This window comes from Daphnia magna, unplaced genomic scaffold, assembly GCF_020631705.1.
Source record: "Daphnia magna isolate NIES unplaced genomic scaffold, ASM2063170v1.1 Dm_contigs143, whole genome shotgun sequence".
NCBI lineage: Eukaryota > Metazoa > Arthropoda > Branchiopoda > Diplostraca > Daphniidae > Daphnia > Daphnia magna.
The window spans coordinates 76,652-104,274 of record NW_025533140.1 but is presented as its reverse complement, the minus strand read 5'-3'; the positions used below and the strand labels follow the sequence as shown (position 1 = coordinate 104,274).

The 27,623-nt window shown below is 41.2% G+C and overlaps 5 protein-coding genes across 6 annotated transcripts; 3 read left to right on the top strand and 2 right to left on the bottom strand.

Annotated features, from left to right (window-relative positions):
- Nucleotides 1-4,238: 4,238 nt before the first annotated feature.
- Nucleotides 4,239-7,952, top strand: LOC123467079. The gene is made up of 4 exons (XM_045167150.1): nucleotides 4,239-4,933; nucleotides 5,015-6,260; nucleotides 6,453-7,200; nucleotides 7,321-7,952. The coding sequence occupies exons 1-4, from the start codon at nucleotides 4,239-4,241 to the stop codon at nucleotides 7,950-7,952; spliced, it is 3,321 nt and encodes a 1,106-aa protein (XP_045023085.1).
- A 5,294-nt stretch (nucleotides 7,953-13,246) lies between these two features.
- Nucleotides 13,247-14,698, top strand: LOC123466437. The gene has a single exon (XM_045167160.1). It carries the CDS (start codon nucleotides 13,350-13,352, stop codon nucleotides 14,463-14,465), a length of 1,116 nt encoding a protein of 371 aa, XP_045023095.1. The 5' UTR covers nucleotides 13,247-13,349; the 3' UTR covers nucleotides 14,466-14,698.
- A 797-nt stretch (nucleotides 14,699-15,495) lies between these two features.
- On the top strand, nucleotides 15,496-17,345 carry LOC116927336 (WSC domain-containing protein 2). Of its 2 annotated transcripts, none has more exons than XM_032934348.2 (4): nucleotides 15,496-16,172; nucleotides 16,280-16,579; nucleotides 16,664-16,913; nucleotides 16,995-17,345. In XM_032934348.2, the coding sequence occupies exons 1-4, from the start codon at nucleotides 15,653-15,655 to the stop codon at nucleotides 17,155-17,157; spliced, it is 1,233 nt and encodes a 410-aa protein (XP_032790239.2). In that variant the 5' UTR covers nucleotides 15,496-15,652; the 3' UTR covers nucleotides 17,158-17,345. The 2 variants fall into 2 exon arrangements, with proteins under 2 accessions (XP_032790239.2, XP_032790240.2); XM_032934349.2 differs by having other exon boundaries at nucleotides 15,497-16,172; nucleotides 16,968-17,108.
- A 2,215-nt stretch (nucleotides 17,346-19,560) lies between these two features.
- LOC123467078 lies at nucleotides 19,561-21,900 on the bottom strand. The gene has a single exon (XM_045167149.1). It carries the CDS (start codon nucleotides 21,898-21,900, stop codon nucleotides 19,561-19,563), a length of 2,340 nt encoding a protein of 779 aa, XP_045023084.1.
- A 2,157-nt stretch (nucleotides 21,901-24,057) lies between these two features.
- Nucleotides 24,058-25,618, bottom strand: LOC123467086. The gene is made up of 4 exons (XM_045167162.1): nucleotides 25,487-25,618; nucleotides 25,340-25,425; nucleotides 25,173-25,256; nucleotides 24,058-25,117 (listed from the first exon to the last, which is right to left on the bottom strand). The coding sequence occupies exons 3-4, from the start codon at nucleotides 25,221-25,223 to the stop codon at nucleotides 24,404-24,406; spliced, it is 765 nt and encodes a 254-aa protein (XP_045023097.1). The 5' UTR covers nucleotides 25,224-25,256; nucleotides 25,340-25,425; nucleotides 25,487-25,618; the 3' UTR covers nucleotides 24,058-24,403.
- Nucleotides 25,619-27,623: the final 2,005 nt, after the last annotated feature.

Genomic DNA, 27,623 nt, shown 5'->3' with positions numbered 1-27,623 from the left:
TAACTTAGCTGTTTTTAGGCTAACAGTTGAACGAGTGGATCTCTTTTGGTGAGCAGATGGTTCACATAAATCAAGATTTACTTTAGAGACAGGCATACCCTTCCCCGTAACTAGTGCCCTCTGGAGTTGAGGGGCAATAGACTTTTCCATTGTCTATTTCCCCCCGGCAGCCAGGTGGTACTGTGGTATAGTTACTGTTTATGATTTGCCCTGCTATATCGAAAGTGAGGACATCTAATAAGAGCGGGGGGTTTTCAACTCGAAAAAATATTCGTACACCCCAATACTTTTAAGCAAAAAATACAAAAATACAAAAAAATACAAAAAAATATAAAAATACAGTACCCACCAAACGATTAGGTACACCCCCGTTTTTTTAGTGCATTCTTATGGCGCTACGGGTCTTAGGAAAACTTGAATATCTTTTTACTGATGAGGACTTACTTTCTTTTTCTTTTTTCCTGTATCAGAAGAGAAAGTGCTCTAAAAGTTATCTGAACATGAAAAAATTGTAGAAGTTATACCCAGGGCGCTAAAGTATCGTTCACGTGATTAGATACACAACTTTTCTCCCCATAAACGCCATGTTAATACCGTCATTTCCAAAAATATAAATAAAATACTTCAAAACATCCTTAAATTAATTTTTTTATGCCGAACGACGCGTTTTTCTTTATTCTATTAGAATATAGTGTATGTTTATGAATTATTTGAACTAAACAAATACTTCCCTTTACCCCAAAAATGTTACACTGAAACGTTTTACAGAGAAAATTATGATTTGTGCTTGCCCCACCAGGGTCGCTGAGATCAATTTCAAGTGCTCAGATTTTTTTCTTTAAACACAGCTAGATTTTTCGTATTGTGAAAAAATCTACAATTTACCCATATAGTGATTAGTGGATCATTCAATGGAATAATTAGAACTACATAAGATTCGAGGTAGTTGAGCCTCACTGATAAGACAAGTTGAGAACTCTCGGAAACAAAAAGAAATATATATTTTACAAATAGATTACCTCCGATTCGAAGCGAGGTCTGCAATTGATAAAGATATTCTTTGGAAGTGTGCGTGAATTTGATAATGCAATCCAGGTTTTATTATATAGCCGGAGACCTAACGATAACAGTAGTATTTTGTCTTTCATGTGAAGGTTAATTTATTTAGCGGCTAAATAAATTGGTTTTGGCTCGACAATATAGCTTCTTGTTCGAATATGCATAATATGTCTCGTAATTTGCCACCAGGCACGTATTGAAAATAAAGCATAAGTATAGCAATTTGAACATACCCTCATGAAACAACGTGGACCGCAGCGCACGTACGGTGGTACGCTATTTTGATAGCTGGCCAAGCATCTGTTCAACTTTTGGTCTAACTTCTGGAAATACGAAAAAATCTGAAAAAATGTAAAAAAATATGAAAAAATACAAAAAGTATGAAAAAATAGAAAAAATATAAAAAAATAAAAAATTTATTTAAGAATTTATTTTTTTTTTTTAAATTCATACATTCAAATGACGAGTCGACAACCCCCCGACTAAGAGGGAAAAAAAACACGATAATAAAGTTATCTTATATTCTATACCTCTCTATGTAATTTAGAAATACACCTTGGTTTGTCCTGGATGGAACTAAATATCAGCCGGTAATCAATAGACAATTTTGACTTTAGCGCCCACTGGCAGCCGGGGGGAAATAGCACATTTTGATGTTAGTGCCCACCGGCTGCCGGGGGGAAATAGGTGTGACTTAAATGGAATTGCTTAAATTACTTAAATAAATGTTAACAAGTAGGTAATTGTTATTAGAGCAGCAACCAAATAAAGTTGAGATTGGTTATTTGACTATTTCCCAGATACTTGTATTCCTAACATGACTATTTTTTTTGTTTTAAATTCATTAGGTGAAGAAACTTTGCAGAATTGCCAAAATGCCGTGTGATTGATAGCAGTCTACCTGAACTGCCTCGGTTTGTTGCTGGCACTTTTTGCCATATTGCTAGTTGGAGTATTGGAAACCACATCCACTTCTTTATTCTTACACTTCTTAGACAACCTCTGTCGAACACATAATTTCCAACTAAAGGATGGTCATGGCTGTCATCGAGGTTAAGATCCATCTCCATTATCTGGAATCTTACCACTAGAAAGTACACATAATCTCTTTTTGGTCACTAATAATGCCCATGTATTTTATTCTCAAAGTTTTTCTTGTATTTACTTTACTGATGAAGGTACTCAATTAAACGTAGTGCTGATCAAGTACAACTACTTATACCCCTCTTAGTGGATGTATCCTATATTTACCTACAGAACTCATCTTGAATTGAGCCAAAATTATTCTGTGATTGCTGGAGTGGTCATTGCCATTTTTTTCTGTAAGTAGTCTTTATTTCCCTTTTATACCAGTTTTTCCTTGGTGAATATTTTTGGCTATTTTTCTTACTCATCAACAGTTTGTTTTTTTATCAAGATGTAACAACAGAAAAGCCTGTGCTGAAATTTCCTGCTTTAAAGAAGTTGCTAACCCAGGTAAAAATTTACTTGGCAATTACTCAAGTAATACAATAAAAAAACTCGAGTAATAGTAAAGGATTTTGGAACAAGTATTTTTACAACAAGATTCCTTCGGTAATGTCCTTCGGGAAATTTTTTTGAAAAAAATTTTCTATAGACATGTAACGTGGGCCAAAGATAAACAGATTTTGGATCCAAGATTTCTAAATTTCAATCAATTTATAGTGTTTGCTTCGTTCTCCGTCTTGTCTTCTTTCACACTTACGAGTCATGACGTCACCGTTATCGAAATAAACGGTAATAACAAGCCAAATCTTTCAACTTACGCTTTTTCGCAGAAGCGTCAATTATTGGTGTCAATTATTGGACCAATAAACTAGTTTTGAATTAGAGAGTAATTGGCATTCAACTATAAAAAACTAATTTACAATTTACAGGAAGAGTAATCATCAATACCTTTATTATGAAGGGGAAAGCTGAATTGCAAATTAAATCTGGAAGATCGCATTCCATGAAGTATGAAGAGTCACTACCATATATAATACTGCAATATGTCCACATAAGATTTCATACGGAATCAAAACGCTTTCGTAATTTTTACCTAGCCAAAGAAAGAACACATATGGAAATTAGTAAAAAGCTGTCAAGAACTTTTGTTCATGGAAAAAAATGTATTGTCAAAAGTAAGCATCAATACAAATGTTTAAACAAACTTGCACGAAATTATTTTGTTATATTGCTCCAAACCACCACCAGGCGCCTCTACGGTATATTTAAAGCACTTGCGGACAAAGCCTTGGCTCTTTTAAGTCACGACCAGCTCCTGTAACACAAATTAGTCCATGACCTTTTGGTTTTTACCATTTCCTAACTTTCTTCTGATGACTTACCGGTAAATTTTACTTCCCCCTTTAAATTTGTCATATTTTATTTGCTTTTATACAACTATTTCCACTTTGGCTTTTAAAATTTGTTATTGGAAATTAACATTTTCTTTGTTATTTTGAAATATTTGGGTTAAATTAGCGATAAAAAATGAAAAAAATAGAAATTATAGTTTAAAATTAATATATAATTATTAAAAGTAGGATTTAATTATTGACACATACTCAAATGTCTTAAATGTAAACACACTTTTGTTTTCAGTCACAATTTTTTCTAAGTTCTTAACTGAATCCTCAATATATTCAGGAAAATGTAGAAACAACACTATATCAAAATAGCTGAGTAGTTAGGGCGCTCTGCTGCGAAAGACAATAATGTGTGGTCCCGTGTTAAATCCCCACCTAAGACTTTTCTTTTTTTTCCGTTTTAGTCAATAGTAGACTAGTCTACTATTATATTATATTGTCGCGGAGGGACAATAGCAGAAATGCTTATCTCTTCCTAGAGAAGCTACAGCTGACGCTGTAATTAAGGCATTACTCTTTATTAAGCAGAAATTTTAAAATAGATTAAGAAAGTACGTTAAGTTCATGTAACCTTAGGGAAGGGGCGTATTTTCAATGCTAGTATAAAACCCACTATTTTCTCTCCCTCATTAGTTCTTATTCCGCTAGACCCGTAGCTACTAAGTAAAAGAGTGTTATTCTTTTTCTCGCATGTATTTCACTTGTTTTGAGTTACAATACATCCCTTTGAAGTCAAGTGTGCCAAATGGTGGAGACGCAGCTCGTTAACCGTTGCTAACAAATTTTGTGCTGCTTAAGTTGTAGTCGATGCAGAAAAAGCCTAATCCGCGTTTACCTAGTTGCCCTCGCGATCCAAGTAGACGATTGCATCCAGAATTGCCATCTGAATTGTCAGATGGTGAAAGTCCAGCAACAGGCCAGACGCAAGATCCAGAAATTTCGACCTCTACTGAAAATTTAGCTACGTCAGGTGAAGTAATCCTTCAACGGAGTGATTCTAGCAGCTCTGAAGATCAGTCAGATTCAGGATCTGACAACGAAGCAGATTCAAGACAGCCTATACATCCTGTTGTTCCTGTGATAGGACAACATCTTGTTGGAAATCCAAGACATCAGCAGCAACGTCAAAGAACAGCTATGACAGCTGTAAGAAAATTCATAAGCCCACCTATTTTTCGGGGTAGCCCAACGGAAGACGCTCGTCAATGGTTAGAGCGCTACGAAACGATTTCTACCCATAATGGTTGGGGCAATGCTGACAAACGAAATAATTTCAGTATGTACTTGGATGATACTGCAAGAAATTGGTTCCTGTGCGCAAGACTCCCGAATGACTGGGAAGATACACCAGCACAACCGGCTGCTGGAGGAAACCCGGCTACACCTTTAGTACCCGGTTTACGTTCGGTATTTTTGAAAGAATTTCAGCCAGATAATTACGGTCTTTTTCAAGAGACCAGACTCAGAAGTAGAACCCAAGGAGTGGACGAGCCAACCATTAGGTACTACTACGAAATTCTTAACCTTTGTCGACTGGTCGACCCGAACATGTGAGAAACGCACCGATTGGAACATCTTTTTAGAGGACTTCGACCAACGCTTTTCAGAAAGATTTATCCGCTGAAGCCTAAAACATGCGAAGAATTTTTGGCACTAGCAAAATCCTATACAGAAGCATCACTCATGTCAGATACACGAGGATGGAAGGATACCACAGCGGAGCAGCAGAAGCCTCACGAGCAGTTACCAAACCTAGCGGTGGTCTACCCGGACCAGCAAGCAGATCTTATGAAGACGATGCGTGAGTTAATTCAAAAAACTTGCGAGAAGTTAATTTCAAAAGAGAAAAACGAGCAAGTGAAATCGAAGGGACCTTACAAGCCAAAAGGTCGCACTATAAGTGGAAGACCGCAATGTTTCTATTGCAAAAAATCAGGACAAATTGCTCGCAACTGTTTCAAGAATCCAGAATCTGAACAGTACAAAGGTCCGCCCAAGGATGGAGCCGCAGGAGCGACTTCAAAAGGAAATCTTCCCATCAACTTAACTGTTCCTCAGACGTTAGGAGAAAAATCAGACCATCCAGAAACGTACGTGTTCAACTTGAATTCCGCAAGATTAATTAAGGAAACAGTAAGATGTGGTAAAGAAGCTGCAACAGCCCTCATCGACACAGGAGCTGCTGTCACAGTAATTTCGCCAGTATTACTAAAAAAAACGGAATTTGTCAAAAAACCTCTTAGTGGACCGAAGATTCGCCTCGTAAATGGTCTAACTCTGGCACCTCAAAGTACAGCAGACATAGTAGTAACCCACAGAGGCATAACTATAAAAGGTAACGCAATAGTCATGCCAATGTCAGGTTTTGAACTACTGTTGGGAAATGATTTCCTACAACAATTTCGAGCTATCCATATTGACTACGAGTCAGAAGAATCTTCATTTACGACGGGGAAATCGCCGCTTGCAGAAATTACTTCTCTTCAAGCAGAGCAATCACAAGAAAATCGGCTGGTCTCAAGTGATCGTCAAGAAATACCAGCATACACGGTGAAGCAAATTCCAGCAACTGTTTTTAACAAAATCGAAGGTTCATGCATCGTGACACCATCAGGCCCCCTGTTGGCAACAACAAGCCTGTCTACTGGTCACGCGCTTGTACGAACGGATTTGGAAAATATTCCAGTAGCAAATCTGTCTCCGAAAATGGCATGGCTAGAAAAGGGAGTGACGTTGGGAATCCTAGAAAAACATTCCGAAGCTAAAGAGATTGAAGAAGCTCAAGAAGTCTTAACATTAGATACTTCGGAGGAAGACCAACATTCGAGTGTAGAAAAAAAATAATTGCTGAAACATCTCGAAGGAAGAATTGGGGAAAATTTAACAAAAGAAGAGAAAAAAGAAACAGTAAACATCCTCAAGCAATTCATCCAATGCTTCGCATTAAACAAGGATGATTTAGGATACTGTTCAGTAGTCAAACATAACATCAATACCGCCAATGCTTCCCCAATCCATCAGCTTCCTTACAAGAGTGCCTGGAAAGAACGAGCTGTTATTCAAAATCAAGTGGAAGGAATGCTGCGTCGAGGAGTCATCGAACCTTCTGATAGCCCTTGGTCTTCCCCAGTGGTATTAGTCAAGAAAAAAGATGGCACATGGCGCTTCTGCGTAGACTATCGCAAGCTAATCGCAGTGACGGTGAAAGATTCCTATCCCTTACCACGTATAGCGGACACATTGAGTCGGCTGGAAGGCGCCACATTTTTCTCAAGTATCGATCTTCAGTCGGGGTACCATCAAGTTCCAGTTGTTGACAGTGATAGACCGAAGACAGCCTTCATCACTGCAGATGGATTGTACCAATTTCGTACTCTTCCGTTTGGTTTAACAAACGCCCCTGGAACCTTTCAGCGAGCAATGGACATCATCCTAGCCGGACTTCGTTGGTCGACGTGCCTGATTTACCTAGATGACGTCATCATTTACTCAGCAACCTTCCAACAGCATTTGGAACGACTTCGTCTAGTGCTGGGTTGCCTTTGTCAAGCTGGATTGAAATTGAAATGGTCAAAATGCTCATTTATGGAGCACACACTAAAAGTGTTGGGACATCTTATCTCAAAAGAAGGCGTGGCCCCAGATCCTGAAAAGCTGGAGGCAGTTCAAAGTTTCCCATCACATAACGAAGGCCATTCAACCGCAAACAAGGTGAAACGAGTACAAAGCTTTCTCGGCTTGTGTTCGTACTATCGACGTCACATTCAAGGTTTTGCATCAATTGCACGCCCGCTTACTACACTGACGTAAAAAGAGATTCCATTTACGTGGGGAGAAAGTCAAATTTGTAGCTTCAATACTTTGAAACAAGCACTCACTTCGGCACCAGTGTTGGCGCATCCCAACTACGAGTTACCAATGGAAATTTTCCCTGATGCCTGTGGTTATGGCATAGGAGGTGTACTGGCTCAACGCATCCGAGAAGCAGAACGTCCCATCGCATACGCCAGCCGCCTTCTAACAAAATCAGAAGTGAACTATTCAATTACTGAAAAAGAGTGTCTCGCACTAGTGTGGTGTCTTTCCAAGTTTCGATGCTTTGTGTGGGGTTGCAAAGTGAAAGTGGTGACCGATCATCAAGCTCTTTGCTGGTTAATGAGCAAAAGAGACCTAGCAGGTCGTTTGGCACGATGGAGCTTGTCGCTTCAAGAATACGACATAACCATTGTGTATCGCAGTGGAAAAACGCATGACAATGCAGATTGTCTTTCAAGAAATCCGCTACCAGTTGCACAAGAGCTAGAAGATGATCGCTGTTTTGTGGTGGGAGCAATCACCCTCCCTGGCCTTTCCGAAACCGAAGACGAGTCATTGGCTGAAAAGCAGAAGGCTTGCCACAATTGGAATCAGCTAATTGTGAAACTCCAAAACGGAAAATCAAGAGTTAAAAATTTTGTAATTCACAATGGAAAGCTGTACAAGGAAACCCTTAAGAATGGGAAGAACTACAGAAGACTGTAAGTTCCTGTGGAATATCGTGAAAGAATTCTACAAGCCTACCATGATGATGTCGTGTCTGGACATCTTGGCATCAATCGCACTTTACACAAGATTTGTAATCGTTTCTTCTGGCCAAAGATGGCCCTCGACATAACTCGCCACGTACAGAGTTGTGTACATTGTCAAAGCAGGAAAGGAGTCCAACAGAGTAACAGACAAACCTGCAGGACTCTTACAATGCATCAAAGTAGAGAGACCATTTTAGAAAGTAGGCATTGATCTACTAGGTCCATTCCCACTGTCAACTCAAGGAAACAAGATGATAATCGTGGCAGTTGATTATCTAACAAAATGGGTAGAACTGAAAGCTATGCCCACCGGAAAAGCAGATGATGTCGCAGAATTTTTGGTTAATCAAATTCTTCTACGTCACGGAGCTCCAGAGAAAATCATTACGGATCGGGGGAAATGTTTTACCTCTGATCTAACGCAAGCTGTTGTAAAGAAACTGCACACAAATCACAAGACAACTTCAAGTTACCACCCTCAGGCAAATGGAGCGGTGGAAAGAATGAATCATACATTGGCAGCTATGCTTTCAATGTACGTCAGCAGTGACCAACGTGATTGGGATCGCACTCTACAATACGTATGCTTTGCATACAACACAGCAAGACAAGAGTCTACGGGGTATTCACCATTTTTTCTACTCTACGGCCGTGAACCCAGACTTCCCATTGATTTGGAATTGGACGCTGATCCCAACCCATTGCTGACCGAAGAAGACGCTGCAATGAGTTATGAAGATCGCCTACAAGCTGACCTAACTGAAGCCAGAGAAATTGTGCAGACAAGAATGGAGCAAGTCAAACAAAAGCAAAAAGAGGCCTATGATGCTCGTCATCGAGAACTATCCTTCCAAGCAGGTGATCTAGTGCTCGTCTACAAGCCATTTCGCAAAGTTGGAAAATCGGAAAAACTTCTTCACCGGTGGTTAGGTCCATACAAAGTGTTGCGACAAACTACACCAGTGAACTACGAAGTGATATCGGCAACAGGCCGAGGAAAAGCGGATATTGTTCACGTTGCTCGAATGAAGTCTTTTCACGAAGCCACTTTGGACTGGCAGTCACCACAGAAAGCGACCTTAGATAACACTGAGTCAACCGCAGAAAACGTCCGACAACTCGAAGGTGAACAGCAAGAAGAAGCACAAGACTTACCTGATTCGATTGATTCAAATCCTTACACCGAAGAGGAAGTGACAGTACGTGAGGAAATCAATGTGGCACCCGACACTACTGGCAATGAAGTGCCCTCCTCTCCTCCAGACCAGATTTCTTCAAACGCATCACGAAGGCCCATACGGAATAGAAGACCTCCAGCTAGGTATCTTACCTTTCTAGTGCCGTTCTTCATCTTCTTGCTGGCCCCCTCAACAAAGCACTTCACTGATCCTGAGAGAAAACGCTATCTTCAAACAACAAGCCGACGTTGCTTTTAGTGAATCATCGTGGACAATCGTGACTGACCTTGATTTTGGGCCAGTTGACGCGGCCACCGCATATTTGAAAGAAAAAATTCTCCAACAACAAGAAGTAGCAGAAAGATGGAAAAATCAAGGATCAAGGCCCCAGCAAATAGCAGCAAAAAGAATCACCAGCAGAATGCAGTCTTTCCTAAAAGGAATGGAGAACGCAGAAGATCGATTAACAAACATCAAAAAAGCCCTTAATACAAATCAAAGAAATCGGCGAAGTCTCGTCGATGGGGGAGGAACAATCCTCAAATGGCTTTTTGGAGTGTCGACACAAAAAGATTTGGAAGAGCTGAACAATCAAATTCAAAATCTCTCGCAAAATCAGCGAGAAATAATCCACATTGTCGACAAGCAAGCAACAGTCTTAAATGAATCACTGTGGGAAACATGAACAAACGCAAAGTTAATAAAAGAGCTACGAGGCCAATACTTAATGCTGAGAAACGCCACTATCAACATAATGGAAAAACTAACTGACATAGAAGACTTAGAACTGAGTCACTTGGAATACTTTTTTCAACTGGATGAAACATTTGAAGCAATGAATCAGATCTTACAGTGGCTACAACAACTGGCTGATAGTCTTGACGTCGGTTTTAGTCTTCTAGCCAACGGGCATTTGGCGCCTCAAATCATCTCTCCAGCTAAATTCAACAAAGTCATCAAAAACATCAATGGTCAATTACCAAGAGGATGGTCTATTTCTAGCAACGAACTTTGGATCGCTTACCGGGAGTCTACTGTCTCAGTGGCAGCCATGGAAAATTCATTCCACCTCTTCATACATGTTCCTATCTTTGACCATGCGCAGCAGTTCAAACTCTTCCAGATTATCAACCTACAAGGAGCAACAGATAATGGAACTCATGTCGTTTTGTTCGGAAATTTACCATATTACCTTGCTGTGTCAGCAGATCTCGAAACATTTTTGGAACTTTCGAAAGAAGATTTTCAAGACTGCAGCAAGATAGGACGCCCTCTCTGCAAATTCCACACCGGCATCAGTAAAAGAACTGCTAGAAAATCCTGCGCTATAGTTGTGTTCCTGAATGATACACCAAGAATTAATACACAATGCAAAAAGAAATTTACGGAATGGCGCGGCCCAGAAGTAATTTACCTTGGAACAAACCAATGGGTCTATTCAGCAACAAAGCAGCATGAAATTGTGTTCTCGTGTCCACCTGGTGGCGATCAGCCACAACTAAGAACAGCAACATTGCCTTCAGTAGGAATGTTTGAAATACCTTTGGGATGCACCGCTCGTACAGAAGAGTGGGTATTTCCAGCTAGCATGGAAGGAAACGTAATGGTACCAAAACTACAAGCAATTGTCCTACCTTCAATAAAAATCTTCTCTCAAGATGTAAACATCACGGCTACCAAGAAACATCCCTTTGTGGAACTGCCGCGAGAAAACACGTCATAAATTGACATCATCAGTCAACTGTTACAACGCAATGCTCAAGCCAGCCTTTCAACAGAAATGACCGGAGAGCAGATTCACAATCTCATCACTGAAACCAGAAAACAGAAAGAATCATATTCCATATGTTACCCTTACGAATTGGTAACGGCAATTACACTACTCACCCTAGGGATAACCGCCCTAGCCTACAGGCAGTACACCCTAACGGTACGACTAGCCGTACATGAGCAGTACGACAACCCTCCACCCGGAGACCGCGGGAGGGATGAGGTACAAACGCAAGATGTATAACGAGCTACTAGTGGAAGAAAAGAAAAAGACTATTCAAGATTAATAAAAAAGTGTATTGAAAATCCATAGAAAAATTTACATCGCTATTCATTTAATTGATCGTCAATGTAATCCAGTAGAGAAGTTAAGCTACGGGAAAACTCCCGTAGCAAATGGAAATCGTTTGTACTGGGAGTCTCCATGTTGAACGATTCCAAAACATCGTTCCACGTCTGACGCGCGGCCAGACGATTATCCATTTCAGCCTGTGTTACTTCAGTGTAGAAATCAGAACGGTGCGGAGTGGGATGAAAAATGTCCTCATCAGACTCAATCCACCAGAGAAGGCGCGCATGAGTCATACAAAATAACTCGCGATTCTTGGCGTAGCCTGAATAAGTACTAGAAGAAAGAGGTGCAGTTGTTAAAAAGAAAGCAAGGAAATTTTAAAAAAATTACTTGTTACCTGAAAAAATAATAATCTGCAAACCAGACAGTGCTTACGGATGGTGAAAAACTCAATCGAGCACCAGTCCGTTGAACTTCCGCAAGAATGGTAAAGAAAAACACGCGGTCACTTGGAAGTAAACGGCTGTAACAACTACGATGATTGTCGAACGTTGAGTCGACAAAACGCACAAGAGCGCACTCGAAAATGCGAAGATTGTCTACAACGTCAGAGTAGCTGAACATTTTTCTACGGAAGCTGAAAAAACAGTGAATTTGCAATCTGGAATAGTCATCTTACTTTTATTCTATTGTGATTCCTCTTTTCCGATAATTTGTTATCAATGTTTACTTATTACCGTCGTCATAGCTTAGTTTCATTTTGCGCTATTACCCCTTTTCAGCTATCTCTTAATTTCTCTAGAAAATTCTTCGAGTTTTTATGCCGTTTCCAATTTCCCACTTTTTATCATGTTGTTCCACTTTTATGCTAATTCTAGTACAGTCGGGTCGCCTGTCTTAAAGAAGGGGGACTTGTCGCGGAGGGACAATAGCAGAAATGCTTATCTCTTCCTAGAGAAGCTACAGCTGACGCTGTAATTACGAATGTGGAAATTCGTTGTAATGTCATCGGGCATTACTCTTTATTATGCAGAAATTTTAAAATAGATTAAGAAAGTACGTTAAGTTCATGTAACCTTAGGGAAGGGGCGTATTTTCAAGGCTAGTATAAAACCCACTATTTTCTCTCCCTCATTAGTTCTTATTCCGCTAGACCCGGAGCTACTAAGTAAAAGAGTGTTATTCTTTTTCTCGCATGTATTTCACTTGTTTTGAGTTACAATACATCCCTTTAAAGTCAAGTGTGACAATATTCTAAATTCACTGAATTTCATTGTACATTTACGAGGGTTTCACTAGATAATGACTGCTTCGGTACTACTTGCTTTATTTTCTAAAAGTTTATTTGCTTCAAGCAATTCTATAGTATTTCTATGTTATTATTGTAAAAATACTTGTTCCAAAATCCTTTACTATTACTCGAGTTTTTTTATTGTATTACTTGAGTAATTGCCAAGTAAATTTTTACCTGGGATATCCACGAAAAATACATGCATAAAAGTATATAAAGTAGAAGTACAGTGGCAATTAGTAAAAACAATGTGAGCCTCAGTAAGAATATAGTGGCATTAATGCCCAATGTAGTGAAACAGCAATTACTATAGTAAAACAGCAGTTTGTGTCAGTAAATATACAGTGAACACTACTGAAAACAAAGTGTGTCCAAGTAAACTTGTAGTGGTCACTAGTGAAACAGTAGTGTGTGTTAGTAATACTGATATTGAAACAAAGAAAGAAATACGCACACTTAGTGTTACTTTTATTTTACTGCGTTCACTACAGTAAAATGATAGTTTACTTGGCTACATTATCATTTTATTGTAGTGCAATCTGGTATTTTTTTACCTATATTCTAAATTCACTGAAATTCATTGTACATTTACGATGTATTACTTGAGTAATTGCCAAGTAAATTTTTACCTGGGATGTTAACGTCGAACTCAAAATCACTGTAGTTTCTTTCGTACTCACAGCACCAGATATGGTTGGTTCTCCAACGTGTTTCCTCACGACCAAGACTCGAGGATGAGTTTAGTTAACATTTAGTATGCCTTAAAGTAAAACACTGCTGTTGCATTAGTGTAGGTGGTAACAAGTTCAAAACAAAGGGATGGCTCAGTTTCATCGTCGACCGGTCGTTTTCGTGTCGTTAACTTTGTTTCTTGTTTTTGTTTTACGTCAAATTAATAACAAAGACACATTAGATCAAAGCAAAGTAGCAGCGCAAGCATTACCAATCCAGCAAGAACTTAATGAAGTCAAGATTTCACATGTTGAGAAAAGGCCACCAGTCAACTACGTGGTTTTTGGATCCAACACCCCCAATGGCGAAAGTTATCGTTCTTACGACTACGCCTTTAATTTACCTCTGACCGCTTTAGCATGGGAGCGGATTGGCTTTCGATCGATCGTTTTAATCATCGGCTCTCGTTGCGAATGGGAAAACGATCCCGCTTTGAGTTTCATATTGTCTCATCTGGAAGCTCGGCGAGTGAGCATCATCTTCATCGCCTCATCACTAGAACAACGGCCAAAACTCAGTCAGACGGCCAGAGCTTTCGCCGTCAATTTGCCGGGATTTCCTGGAAACGATAACGACTATCTGATTACAAGCGATTCAGATCTTTGGCCGTTGCGGAGGGAGCACTACATCCCCCGTCCGAACATGGACGTCATCCTCGTTCACAGCCGATGTTGTGGCTTTTTCCTAATGAATAATAAATCTTATCCCATGTACCCGATGAGTAATATAGGTGCCACCGTGTCCACCTGGCGACAAGTAATGAATGATAATCATTCGATCGCTTACGATGCCGAAACTATCTTGAATTATCTGGAAGACGTGTTTGGAGAAATGTCTAGAGGTCCATTAATCGTCGGCAAGGAGACGTGGTACATGGATCAACGTATGACGAGTATTCGACTGACGGAATGGATGGGGAAATATGGCAATAGTTCCGTCTATCGCGTTTCTGACGATGGTTTTAGTCGTCTCGATCGAAATCATTGGGACGTTGCTAACATGTCACAGGAAAATTTCACATTGAAATTCGACACGCATTTGCCAGTAAAAATCTATTTGCCAGTCAACTGGAACAAAAACATTAAACCTCTAATCAACTTAATGTTCGGCAAAGATTCATGGCAAGCTAAGTGGTGCGATGATTACGCCAACGAATTTTTGCATAAAGTGACAAATTATCTAAGTTTTGGTTACGCCGGTTAAATGTCGTGCAAACAACAACAAGAAACGCACTCTAATGTAAATTCAAAAAGCAATGAATTGTTACTCTCTCTCTTTTTTGGGGTGGTGGGATGGGGTCTCACTTCACACTTGTATATATGTTTTCAGTAGGCTATCAAATTCTTTGAAAAATACGGCCTTGTCTTTACAATTTTAGATTTTCCCGTTCTTTCTGTGTGCATATATGTAAATTCTAAAGGTCATTGGGTGAAAAAGAAAAAGAAAAACCCCTACCCAACAACTTATCATGCAACGATACTAAACAACTAAAAAAACGCTACAGTAGTCTGAGATCATGGAATACAATTGGTTGTCTGAACTAAATGGGAAAATAAGAGAGAATACAAAGGTAAGTTCTTAAAAAATTTTATGAATGGCAAAAATAAAAAGTAATAAAATAAAATACAAAATTAATAAATTAATAAATAAAAAATACAGCCATGACTTACAAGAGATAAAACAGCTGTTGGTGGTCAAAACCTCCAGCAGAAAGACAAATGGGAAAAAGCGGAATGCTATATAATAGTCACGTAAGTTAAAGTTATTAGGCTACTAAGTTTCTACAAGAAATTGCAGTTGCAGTTGCTTTCGGATGGTTCTTGACTGATCGTTAAAAAGCCTTTGGCCAGCAGGATGTGGAAAACACAATGGTTAAAAAAACCAAAGTAGACTACAAGTGTGGCAGAGTGGTAATACAGATTGAATATATACGACTTTTGTGTAACACTAATATAAAGCATGGGCAGATATCAGAGATTGATAATACAGGATCAAGTAAAATACATTAGAAAACTTAAATTTCAAAAAAACTTGTCTCTGTTACAATCGATTACAGGTTTTTATGGATCATTTTTAATTCATTTTCCTCAGCTTATGTTTCCGCTTATTCTCAGCTCTCTCAGGGTCTCCGCAGATGGTCTATGGCACAAGTAGCCTTGTATCGGTTTTGTTAGAAAAATATCCCGCTCGACAGAACTAGATGGCAGTCGGTTGTTTGACACCAACTGGTGAAGAACGCAAGTTTTTTTTTTTTTTAGCAGCTGGTTTTTCACCAAACAGCAAATACCTAGTTTGAATGCGTGATCAATCACATTGAAAGCTGACAAATCGAAGCGACGCAGTCAGTACTTTTTGTTCGTGACTTTACACTAAAGTAAAAAAAAAAAAAAATGCGATTCGTTTCGATTCATCGTCATTTTCACTATTTCTCCATGGTTGCCATTATCTCTTGCTGTTATATCATGTTACTAAGAACGTCTTCCAAAAACGACGCCGAAGACATCCGCGATCAGCCAGAGCAGCAACTAGTGGACGTTAAAAACGATGCGATCATTGAGTTGAAAAATGAAATTCGCGTATTGCCTTACTTAACACCTGCTGTCAAGGTAGAAATCCAGCAACCTGTAGCAGATGTCTCATCAAAGAAAATTGATAGGATTGAAAATTTACCAGCGATGGGAGCACCGTCCACTCATCCAAACAGAACACTCAACTGGCTCGATTTGTGGTCCAATGATACGTTATGCAATCAGTTCACAGTTCATCTTCTTGAAGAAAACAGTGTTCAACCTCGGGCTTTGGTGTCTTTCCCTGGAAGTGGAAACACTTGGTTGCGTATGTTGTTGATGGGCGTGACTGGCCTGTACGTCGATACCATCTACCCGGGCGATGAGCTTTTCATTTCCAAAGGTAAAGCTATTTTTCGGTCGTCGGCATTTCTCAAAAAAACAAATGGAAACCCTTGAAAATTACCATTCAAAATTTTTCTTTCTTGAACCCGTGGTGGAACGAAACAGCTGGGGGCACGTACGAATTAAACAAGGACTGCAATTGTCCTTTGCTACAGAAGACTCACGATGTGTCGCTTTTCTCTGTGATTTATAACATGGCAATGGCCAACAAATCGACTGAAAAGCGGATCCACCAGGAGATTGACCAATTCCGCGGAGATGGAATCCTCGTCATTCGCAATCCTTTTAAGGCTATCTTGTCTTATCGGAACTTTGCCTTCGGTGGAAACATGGCCGGTCTGGTTCCAGTCGAAGCTTTTTCTCAAGGACTTGAACCCGTACGAATTGGAGACCGCAAAATATCCAGTGAGTTTAAACCAACTGGGATTATTTTTCTTTTAAATGTAAAGGAAATTAACAGCTACATTTTATAACGCGTTGATTTTTCAGCGTGGGATCAGTTCATCAGTCGCAGCGTCGCTAGTTGGGAAATGTTGGCAACAGTTTGGATCAGAGGATTGAAACGCGGGGGCGTCGTCTACTACGAGAAACTGCGTCGGGACACGGGTCCGCAGCTGTTGCGGATGGTCGAAATGCTGGGCATTTCAAACGTGAATAAAGATCGACTAGACTGCGTGCTTCGTCACAATCAGGACAACACATTTAAACGGAGTGAATCTGGTCCGAAGAATTATCCAAAGTAGACTAATAAAATTCAATTTTGGATTATTTGGATTATTTTTGTGAATTAAAGTTTTTAACTTATTCGTTTGCCAATTAGGAACCCATTTACGGAGAGCCAACATTTGCAAATATTGAAAGCTATTCAAAGCGTGCAAATGGCATTGAAAGAACGAGGGCTGGACCCTTTACCTGTCGAGATGTACGATTTCTACACGCCAATGTACCAATATGGTCATTGGAAGGGCTACGCACTGGCTTAAATGTTTTGATTTTATTTTGTGTGTTTTTAAAAGCTCTTTTTCTTAATTTCGAGCTTATTGGTGGGAGCGCTTCCTAATCGAAGAATGAAAAACAAAATTTACGTTAACTAAAATAGTGTGAAATTGTTGCTAGTTGTTGTGTAATCTCAAATTTTGATATTCAAAAATTACATGTTGTGTCTTTTTTATAGACATTAATCTTAAATCGTTCAAGTCCACAGTAAATTATACATTCATTGCCTCTTCGGGAAAGTTATTGTATTGTCTACAAGCATAAAATGAGGCTCTTTTGTGTTCCACGAGGCAGTAACAAAGTTCGTACAATATCTTGAACAAAAAGGTGAACACCGATTTGTTTTGAAAAAGCCACCTGTGGGTAGAAAATATGAATAGTTTATCTTTTTAAGGAGAGGTAGGGCGGTTTTGGCGCAAAATCATTATAATGGGTTGGGTAATGTCAGTCCAGACACCTTTTTTTTGCCCTAGGTATTAAATGTCTGGAAAAGTGTAGACTGTATCATCGGTAGACTCCCCTACCCCCCGGCTAAGTAGAACTATTTTTGCAATACAAAATAGAGTCTTTCCATTACTCGTTATTGTCATTATCGGGTCGGGTAATTGGGTAGCATATGGAAACACAAAATTATTTTATTAGTAAAGTAGTTTGCGGTACTTTTATTTTTCGCGCCTTTTTTGGGGGGTAGATATTTATGGACTCGGGTGTACGTAGCCTATAAATAGAAAATACAGTACCCACGCCAGGTATTAGATCACCTCGGTCCAAAAAAGGCGTTTGACCCCCGCGCGAGATAGGCCTAACGGTGTCTCGCGCGTGAATTATTTTTAAATACTAAGATTGCTCGTACGAGGTTAATTTTTTTTAAATCAGAAAGATAAAGAACTAGTCTTTATCTTTCTGATTTTTAATTTGTAAAAAGTATAGTTGTTACATGGGAAAAAGGATTATTTTGAAATATTGGATCACCCCCGACATGTGCTGCATTCGTTGTCCCTACCCGCGGCTATGCCGTCGGGTATGGGAGAGTGTCGAGAGGTGAGAAAGGGACCCAAGTGACAATAATTACTTTTACTGATAATACCTGATAAGTAATTATTGGTTTGAAGACACTTGACTCAGGTAAATTGTTGCTGATTCTCTAGCTTTTATTCAGATTCTGAAACAACTTATAATGGCGTCTGCTCTACCTTGTTGAACAATTGCGAAGAAGGAACATTAACCGAGATCGGTCACCAAGAAGACGCTGAACACAGCACCCCTGGCGGCCTTACACATACTATAAATCAAAAATAGTGGGCTTGCGAACTAGTCGGCCCGACCTAGTTAATTGTCCGTCAGGTGGCGGGTCGTGATCCGCAACATCCTCCCCACCGGAATCGCGAGTCCTCCTCGGCGATTCCTTTTTCTTCTTGCGGGGGGGTTTCTTCTTAGGCGCGGATGCACCTCCTTCTTCTTGGCCAGCCTCGGCTTCTCTAGATCCGTCTACGGAAACATTGACGGGCGGATCCACGTCATGTTGAATTTCCAATGGATAAATGGTCTGGAGACCTCGTGTTGTTTCCTTTTCTGAACGAAGACGTAACCTTACAGCTCGTATCTTGCCGTCATAGCCGGGAATCAATTCCGTTATAATGGCCGTAGGCCACGAAACACGCTTGATATTTGGCTCCTTTAGCAGGACGATTTCGCCAACGCGGGGGATTCTAGTACCCTTTCCCTTGCGACAATGGAATCTTTTTAAGTCGGACAAGTAAGATTCTTGCAAAAGCCTCCACCAAGTTAGAGCGTGTTCGCTACGTTGCTTATCTAAGTCGATCAGCTCGTTGCGGCTCACTGTGGTCAGCTCGGAAGCCTCCGTCGTGGCGCCAGGCTGTCTTCCAGTCAAAAGTCTTTGTGGAGATAGCACTTCATACGCTTGTGCGTCTCCGGAAACATATGTGAGAGGTCGCGAGTTCACGATTGCTTCAATTTCCACCAGGATGGTGTGAAGTTGATCGTAGCTCACCTTCATTTTCCCTAATACCTTGCGTAACGGCTCCTTTACCGAACGCACCATTCTCTCCCAAAACCCGCCCCACCAGGGTGCCAAGCTCGGAGAGAATTTCCACTCAATTCCCTTACTTGATAGCCAATTTGCTAAAGTAGGGTCTTCTGTTACAAGTTTAGCGGCGCATGTGAATGTTGATGCGTTATCGCTATAGATTGTCTTACAATCTTCTCTTCTGGACATCATTCTGCGTAGAGCGAGCATGAACGTTTTCATGGTAAGGTCTGTCACGAGCTCAAGATGTACAGCTCTTGTGACGGCACAAGTGAATAAACACGCGTGCACCTTTTTTTCACCAATCCGAGTTTTCTCGACATCGTTCCCTTCCTTGTCTTTCTCAATCAAAAGGACCTCTTCCAAAAACGTACATCGGCCTGAAATAATCAATTCCAATGATTTCGAATGGCTGTGCCTTCTTGGTACGATCCAAAGGCATGGAAGCGGCTTCTTTGTCGAAAGGGCGCGATTGAGCTCGTTGGCATTTTCCACAATGCTTGATGACACTCTTGATGCGTTGTCGAGCACGAATAATCCAGAACCGATTACGAAGATAGGTTAATGTTGATTGAACACCGGTGTGTTTCCGTTTGACATGATGATGGTGGATCAGCAAGTCGACTATTCTCTCATTTGCAGGGAGAAGTATCGGCGGTTCAATAAGTAGGTCTCTTAAGGCTGGACCTACTCTACCTGTCACTCGTATCAGTTGTTGTTTTTCGTCCCAAATTGGTCGTAATGTGTCGAGATCGCGTAGCAGTTTCTTGTTGGATTTTCCTTCTTTAAGGGATCCATAAATTTCTGGGAACGCTTTCTGTTGAATAGTCCTTAGAATGAAGTTCTCGGCGGTGCTGATTTCGCAGACAGAGAGGCAATGAATTTCTGCTACTCCGACTGTTTCTATTGCCTTACCGGGCGTTAACTTCTTCATGAGTCTGTACATCCAGGCTATTGTTCTCAGTAATCGCAGATAACTGCTTACTCTCAAAACCAGTGAATCCAACCAATCTGGCATGTTGAAAACTGCTAGAATTTGTATTCTCTGTTTGGATTTCGTTTCGACTTCCATTAATTGTAGGTCATCCGAAGTTGGGATGTCTTGCTGAGGCCATTCAGACGATTCTTGTTTCAGCCAGGAGGGACCTCCCCACCAGGAAAAAGCCTCTGTCAACTTCTTGACGGAGCAACTTCGAGATGCGAAATCCGCTGGGTTGTCTTTTCCAGGACAGTGTTTCCAGTGTTCTGGTTTGAATCTCTTCTGAATTGTCTCTACTCTATTCCGTACGAATAGTTTCCATCGCCCTGGATCTCCTTTGATCCAACCTAACGCTGCCATAGAGTCAGTCCATAGTGTCACTTCCCACTTCACTTTGTCAATTGCGTTTACGATTCGTTCAGCTAAGACACTGCCGAGTTCGGCGCTAAGCAGTTCTAGCCTTGGTAGTGAAACTTCGTTTTTCGGGAGTGGTGCTGCCCTAGTTTTACAGCAAAAAAGTCGGATGAATCCAGGATTTCTTGACTTGGCGTATGCTACAGCTCCGTACGCTTTTGTTGAAGCGTCGCAGAATACATGTAATTCTTGAATTACATCTGTCGGTGCTGTTGAGATCATGCGAGGTATTTGGATTCTGTCTATACCTTTCAAATCTTCCACTATAGCTCTGAATCGACTCTCCGTTTGTGAATTCACATTGTCATCCCATCCGATTTTTTCTTGCCACAATTCCTGGAAGAGTAGCTTGAACTGTAGTGTTATGGGTCCAATGAATCCAAGGGGGTCGAAAAGCTTGGTCGAGATTTTAGCAAACGATCTTTTTGTTAGCACTTTTACTTTTGCGGCTGCATCTACGATTACGTCAGACTTGAAATAGAAGCAATCTGTGCTGGTATTCCACCTCACTCCTAGTACCTTTTGTGGGTCTAAATTAAGACACGAGTACGAATCGGATGAGTCATCTGTCAAATTGCTCTGTTGTAGATACTCTCGCAGCTGCGGGTCGTTTGTTACCCATTTTCTCAATTCCATCTTTGCGTCTGAAAAAAGTTTGAGTACCGTACCGATTACGGTCTTTGCTGCTTCTAATGTAGGCGCATTTGACAAGTAGTCGTCTACATATAGATGCCGTAACATTTGGCGACTGCTTACTGCTAGTTCGCCTTTGTATGACTCGAGGTGTTTCTTTAGGACGGTCCTGAGCACTGCCGGGCTACATGTTAGCCCAAATGGTAGTCTATTCCATTTGTAGGTCTGCAGCGTTCCTGGGACGTTTTCGTCTTCTAAAAGGAACCTTAACGCTTCCGCGTCCTCGTTTAGCAATTTTACCATTAAAAATGCTTGTCGGATATCAGCTGTCCAGGCAATTGGATTTAGCCTAAACGTCAGGATAACATCAAGAATGTCAGGATTCAGATTGGGTCCTTCTTCGAGACAGTCGTTGGCGCTGAATCCTGTTTTCGGCTTCGCAGAACCATTGAAAACAGGTCTCACTTTGCTGGTGATTTTGTCTTTACGGACAACTGGGTGATGGGGTAGAATCGTGTAGATACCCTTAAAATTGGTGTCTGCTTTAGAGATGAATCTAAGTTCTTTCAGTTTTCTGAACTCAGCTTCGTATGAAGTCTTCATCTCGTTATCCTTCTCCATCCTTTTCATCAGCGCTCTTGCCTGACCTTCTGCCATGGCGTCATTCTTGCTCATTCTTTGTTTGTTTTCATTCCATGGGAGCGGTGCGACATAATGTCCATCTTCGTCTTGTTTGATGGAGTCTGTATAAGATTTCCAGCGATCCGAAAGTGGCACATTTTCTAGTGGATCTAGACTTTCTAATTTCCACCACTTCGCAAAATCAATTTCATCGTTTCTATTCGAATTCGGGCCTTGCATTGGGTATTGTGGTGTTCCTTCTTTTGCCTTTAGGAGGAAGCCGATCGCCGTAGTGGTTGAAATCGCAACTGTCTCATCCTGCCCAAGTAGTAACCAACCCAATTTGCTTTCGATGGCTCTAATTCCAGTCTTCGAAACGATCTGTTTTGAGCCTAGTACCTTCCAGACTTGATTGGCTCCAATCAAAATGTCTGTTTGGCAAGGTCCTGCTGTCCCGCTCAAAATTCTATCATCAGCCAACTTGTAACCTTGGTTTCAGAGTTCACTGACGAATTCGGTCTTTGTCGATCCGGCAACCTTTCCTATTTCGGGTTGCTCAATCGCCTCTAAATCAATTGATTCGGCATCCGGAATTATCCCGCGTAGTCGTAACTTTCTTACACTTCGTTCCTTTTCTGGGTGTAGATGACCCACTGCCTGAAGTTTCAATTTGATTTTTCCCACTTCCTGAAGTCCTAGAGTTTGAGCGAGTTCGCTTCGAATCAGTGTTGCATTCGATCCTTGATCAATGTACGCTATAGCTTTGTGCCAACCGTTTGGCCCTTCCACTATAACAGTTGCTGTTTGGACGTACACGCCACCGAATAGGCGTGCTTCTATTGAGAGTGGAGCGTCATCTGCTGCCTTTAACATTGGGGACGCTGCTACCGTAGCTGTCACTGTTTTCGCCCGAACTGTCTGATTACAGATGGCTGTATGGTGACCCTTGCCACATTTGGCGCAATTGCTTGTCTTCCAACAGGCTCTCACTTGGTGACTCTGTCCGAGGCACCTCCAACACCTTTTCTCCTTCCGAACTTGCTCTAGTTTCTTCTCTATTGCGACTTCGCATTTGTACGTGGGGTGTTTGTCTTTGCAGAACAAACATGGTCTTTTTATTGTTGTTGAGGTCTTCTCTTTTCGATCTTTCGGATGTATTGTTGCAGTTCCTGTCACTGCTAATTCCGCTGCCGTTGGTGTGGATGCAAATGTAACTCGATTTGCTTTTTCAGTAGCCTCTTGCTTAGGTTTTTTCTTCTCGTTCTTTTCAGTCGAGAACGCATATTCCCAATCTTCTGCTACACTGTCGATGAAGGTAAAGAGATCTTTTAACGTTTTACGGGATCTTCTTGTTTCCCCATGCCATCTTGAAACTAATTCAAGAGGTAGTTTTCTTGTAATTATCTCTGAAATTGCTTCATTTTGTGCAGAATTCTTTTCTAAGTCGCCAAGATTCAAGGCGTGACCCATTGCTCTGTCATGCAACTTCCTCATTGCCTTGTAGTCTTCTACTCGATCTACCCTAGGCAATTCCGTAATTGCGATGTAGTGGTCTGCTCTTGCTGATCTCGGCCTGTTGTATTTCCCATTTAAAATGTCGATTGCCTTGGTGTAATTTTCTTCTGTTAAGTACAGGTATGAAATTGCACCAGCAGCGTCTTCGCTCATGTGCATCTTCAATCTGCTGAATTTTTCGATGGGTCGTAGTGATGGATTTTCGTGGATAAGTGTTCGAAAAATCGCCCACCAATCTCTCCATTTGTTTGAATCCCCTTCAAATTTGGCTAATTCAATTCTTGGTAGCAGATGAGCAATGCTCATGATGTTTTGCTGTTGTTGCAGTGCAACTGTATTGGCTGCTTGTACACCTGTTGCTTGCGCAACGTTTCCTGCTGTTGCCGGAGTTGTCTCCTCTCTATCCGAATTTTCCGAATGTTCAGAGGGGTCTTTTTCCGAAGGTGCAGTTGGCCTTCTTCTTTTCCAATCGATAACCATTGTATGATGACGGTCTACAAACTCTTCGTGTTTGTAGACATATCTTGCTTGCATCTCGGCGTCTAGTTGGGGTATGACATTTCTATAATGCTTAAGAAGCCTTAGCGCTCTGTCATCAGCTAGTTCGTAAGCTGTTTCTGCTTCTTCCAACAAATTGTCTCTGCAAGCTTCATCATAACTTTTCAAATTCTTGTGTAATTCCCTTTCCAATGTCTCTATTGTTAAGAGTGTTAAAGTCTGCGCCTGTTGTTTTTTGTTTGCGGTCGCCATTGTTTGGAATTACACTGATTTCAGTAATCTACGAATTTGAGAATCGATCTTGAGGAAAAGGAAATTAAAGTTGTTCAAGGCAGTATTTTAAATTTTGAGAAAGCAACAAGAAAATATGCTTGTTGAAAACCAGTCTATTGACGTATTCGTCGAGTTACAAACGTAAAAATTTGTTTGTTACCACTAGATGGCTAAGATCTTAGTTTAACATAACACGAAGGGAACTTAAAACAAAAAAATGAAGCCTCTTCTTGAGCGAATTCGCTGAGGGTTTTCAAAATTCTCGTTCGTTGATGGACAAGATGAATTCCTCAGATGTGGTCGAACCGCTTTCTTCACTTTCTCCTTTCACTGTTTCCTCTACTTCACTTTCTTCTTGAATGACAGTCTCAGAATCGTTTGTTCTGATCGAGAAATTTGTCTCCACTTCAGTGATGTCTTCTGTACTTTCTGCACCGACTTCTTGTTCAATAACCTCAGCCTCTCTTCTTCTTTCGTTTTCGAGAAGGCTGCGAACGACCACGTTCCTGGTTGCTACAGATGTTGACTGCTCTGCAACGGTAGATTGACCACGCGACCTCGGATGGCTTCTAGGTCCTTGGTACCCGTAAAATCTTGCAATCGGAGTGCTTCCGTAGTCTGGTGCACGTGGTGTTGGGTTCTGGAGCACAGCTGGCAAGGGAATCTCTGGATGAATTTGTTCTCTTGGCGTTGGCTCACAAGTCGGTAATCCTCTCAGGAAGTTTAGGTATCTTGCATAATCAGCGTTCACTTTGATGTTGGTGATGGCAACAGCTTCGTCACGGGGAAAATACTTGATTGCAATGCTATAGAAACCTTCTTCGTAGGCACCTAGTTTTGCATCAATTGTTACACCGTGGGGCAATGGCCTGTATTCAGGTTCTACAGGTTCGGTGAGACTTGGGCCAAATTCACCAAATTTGATGCGAGCATGATATACCCCAAGTCTTCTGATTCTGTTGAGATACTGTTTGCAGAAGGATTAACACACTAACTTAGAACTATCTTGTAACTTAGATTACAGTGATATGCTGAGATGCTTCATGACTAATTGGAGTTCTTCTCGGGTACATCCCCGGAGTGGCTGAATTCAGCTTTTAGACTAACTTCTTTCAAAAAGGGAGTGATAGTTAGGACGACAATACTTAAATAAGTGTAAATTATCAAGTATATTAAAACTAATGCTTACGCAAAGTGCTCAACACTCTTTCTTTGACACGACTGTAGCGTGGCTTGACCTATTAGCAGTGTTACTTAATCGAGTTGTACAGAATTCTGTTTAAAAACTGGTTAGTTTCGAAGGACCATTGACATTAATTACTTTTACTGATAATACCTGATAAGTAATTATTGGTTTGAAGACACTTGACTCAGGTAAATTGTTGCTGATTCTCTAGCTTTTATTCAGATTCTGACACAACTTATAATGGCGTCTGCTCTACCTTGTTGAACAATTGCGAAGAAGGAACATTAACCGAGATCGGCCACCAAGAAGACGCTGAACACAGCACCCCTGGCGGCCTTACACATACTATAAATCAAAAATAGTGGGCTTGCGAACTAGTCGGCCCGACCTAGTTAATTGTCCGTCAGGTGGCGGGTCGTGATCCGCAACACCAAGTTACAACCGAGTTAAGGTCATAGCCGCGGGTAGGGACAACGAATACGGCTCCTACATACTCCATTGACCTACTGATGTCGCCTCAAGGCGAACCGCACCCCTTACTGGAATCCGGCACACTTCAATTGGCCGCTTGGAAATTGTCCGGCAAAATTTCAGAAGGAGAGGCTTTTCGAGCCCTTTGGTCGAACTTCTCGTGGCCGGGAGCCGGGCATCAACACTTTCAACTTACGAATCAGCGTGGAGAACTTGGGCAACTTGGTGTTATCAACGGGGTGAAGATCCCTTGTCAACCACTCTAGCCTTTGTGCTAGAGTTTCTAGCCAACTTACATGGAGCAGGGAAATCATACAGCACAATCAATGTGCATCGTTCAATGCTGTCGAAAACACTTCCGCATTTTGAGGGCCATCCGGTTGGCTCACACCCACTTGTTAAGGGACTCCTTAGCGGATGTTTCAATATAAACCCACCTAAACCCAGATACAACTCGTCCTGGGACCCCAATGTTGTCGTATCACATATGGCATCTCTCGGCGAAAACAGCTCCTTGCCACTATCAAAACTGTCACATAAGACAGCAGTCTTGCTGGCCTTAGCGTCGCTTCTTCACGTATCTGAACTCGCGTCAATCAATTTTCAGTCCGTCACTTTTTCTTCTAGCGGGGTTAATTTCACGCTACTAAAACCAAGGAAGGCCCAGCATAGCGGGCCGCTGCAGTCAATTTTTATCCCTTCGTTACGGGAGCCCGGCTGTTGCCCAGTTGAAACGATCAAGGCGTACGTAGACGCTACGGCTCCGCATAGAAACCATTCAAATATTAATTCTCTTTTTGTTTCATGCAACAAGCCGCACCGTAACATTACATCGAATACCGTGAGTGGATGGATACGCTCTTCTCTCGCAGTGGCCGGAATAGACACGTCTGTCTTTTCGGCGCACTCAACAATGGGAGCGTCAGCTTCGAAAGACTTGGCTGCGGGTATTTCTATAGATGCGATCCTTAAGAAGGGGAATTGGGCTAGGGAGGCGACGTTCAACAAATTCTACCAAAGAAACTTGATTCCGTCACTTGCTTCCGCTGTTTTGGATCCTACACCTCAAACATAAAGCGCACCCTGCTTTAAAATCACCCTTAGGGTCAAAGGTAAGTTACTTTCGTAAGTATAATTGAGAATTACCAGAGGGATCGCGAAGCGATCCCGAAAGGTAATTAGAATTATGCGAGAAATAACGATAGAGACCCTAAGGGTCTCTGTTACCTCCCGTCCCACCCAGAATGGTTACAAAAAGGGTGCGCCTTCAATATTTTTTCTATATAAATGTATTATTGTCTATAGGTCTCAATTTCGCCACGCGAAACGGGGACCCCGTTAACAACCGTGTTTCAGATGGGAAGCAGGAATGAAATCCTTCATTTAAGTATATTTCAGTTTTTTTCTGTTCTGTTGTTCCGGCCTTTTTTTTCTGGTACCACCAGTTTTTTGGCCTTTTCAGAAGTTGCGGTTGTGCACTGTTTTCCTTGTTTTGAGTTACGTCCTGCCCATCCGCCAAGCCGGCGTCAAAGAAAACTCCTGTTTCAGGCCGATTAGGCTGCCTTGGTTGACCCCAGTATAATCGAATTATGATTGATTGTTGTTTATATTCGGTGTTATTGGTTTTTTCTTTTTCTTCACCTACTGGTTCCTGCAACTCCATGTACTTGTGTATCTGTCATTCTTGGTTACCCAATTCATTCGCGCAAAAAAGCGTCTGATCAGAAGGGGCGTATGCAGGAGGCGAAAAAGAAAATCTTTAAAGAGCTATACAATACATCGTCTACACCCTTAGGGTCTCTATCGTTATATCTCG

Coding starts and splice junctions, on each gene's coding strand:
- LOC123467086 (XM_045167162.1), bottom strand. CDS start 25,223: ATGTACCCGAGAAGAACTCCAATTAGTCATGAAGCATCTCAGCATATC. Junction 25,118..25,172: donor AAGCATCTCAGCATATCACT/GTAATCTAAGTT, acceptor TTCTGCAAACAG/TATCTCAACAGAATCAGAAG.
- LOC123467079 (XM_045167150.1), top strand. CDS start 4,239: ATGCAGAAAAAGCCTAATCCGCGTTTACCTAGTTGCCCTCGCGATCCA. Junction 4,934..5,014: donor GTGGACGAGCCAACCATTAG/GTACTACTACGA, acceptor ACATCTTTTTAG/AGGACTTCGACCAACGCTTT. Junction 7,201..7,320: donor CTATCGACGTCACATTCAAG/GTTTTGCATCAA, acceptor CTTCGGCACCAG/TGTTGGCGCATCCCAACTAC.
- LOC116927336 (XM_032934348.2), top strand. CDS start 15,653: ATGCGATTCGTTTCGATTCATCGTCATTTTCACTATTTCTCCATGGTT. Junction 16,173..16,279: donor TGAGCTTTTCATTTCCAAAG/GTAAAGCTATTT, acceptor GGAACGAAACAG/CTGGGGGCACGTACGAATTA. Junction 16,914..16,994: donor GGTCCGAAGAATTATCCAAA/GTAGACTAATAA, acceptor TTTGCCAATTAG/GAACCCATTTACGGAGAGCC.
- LOC123466437 (XM_045167160.1), top strand. CDS start 13,350: ATGGCTCAGTTTCATCGTCGACCGGTCGTTTTCGTGTCGTTAACTTTG.
- LOC123467078 (XM_045167149.1), bottom strand. CDS start 21,900: ATGGCAGAAGGTCAGGCAAGAGCGCTGATGAAAAGGATGGAGAAGGAT.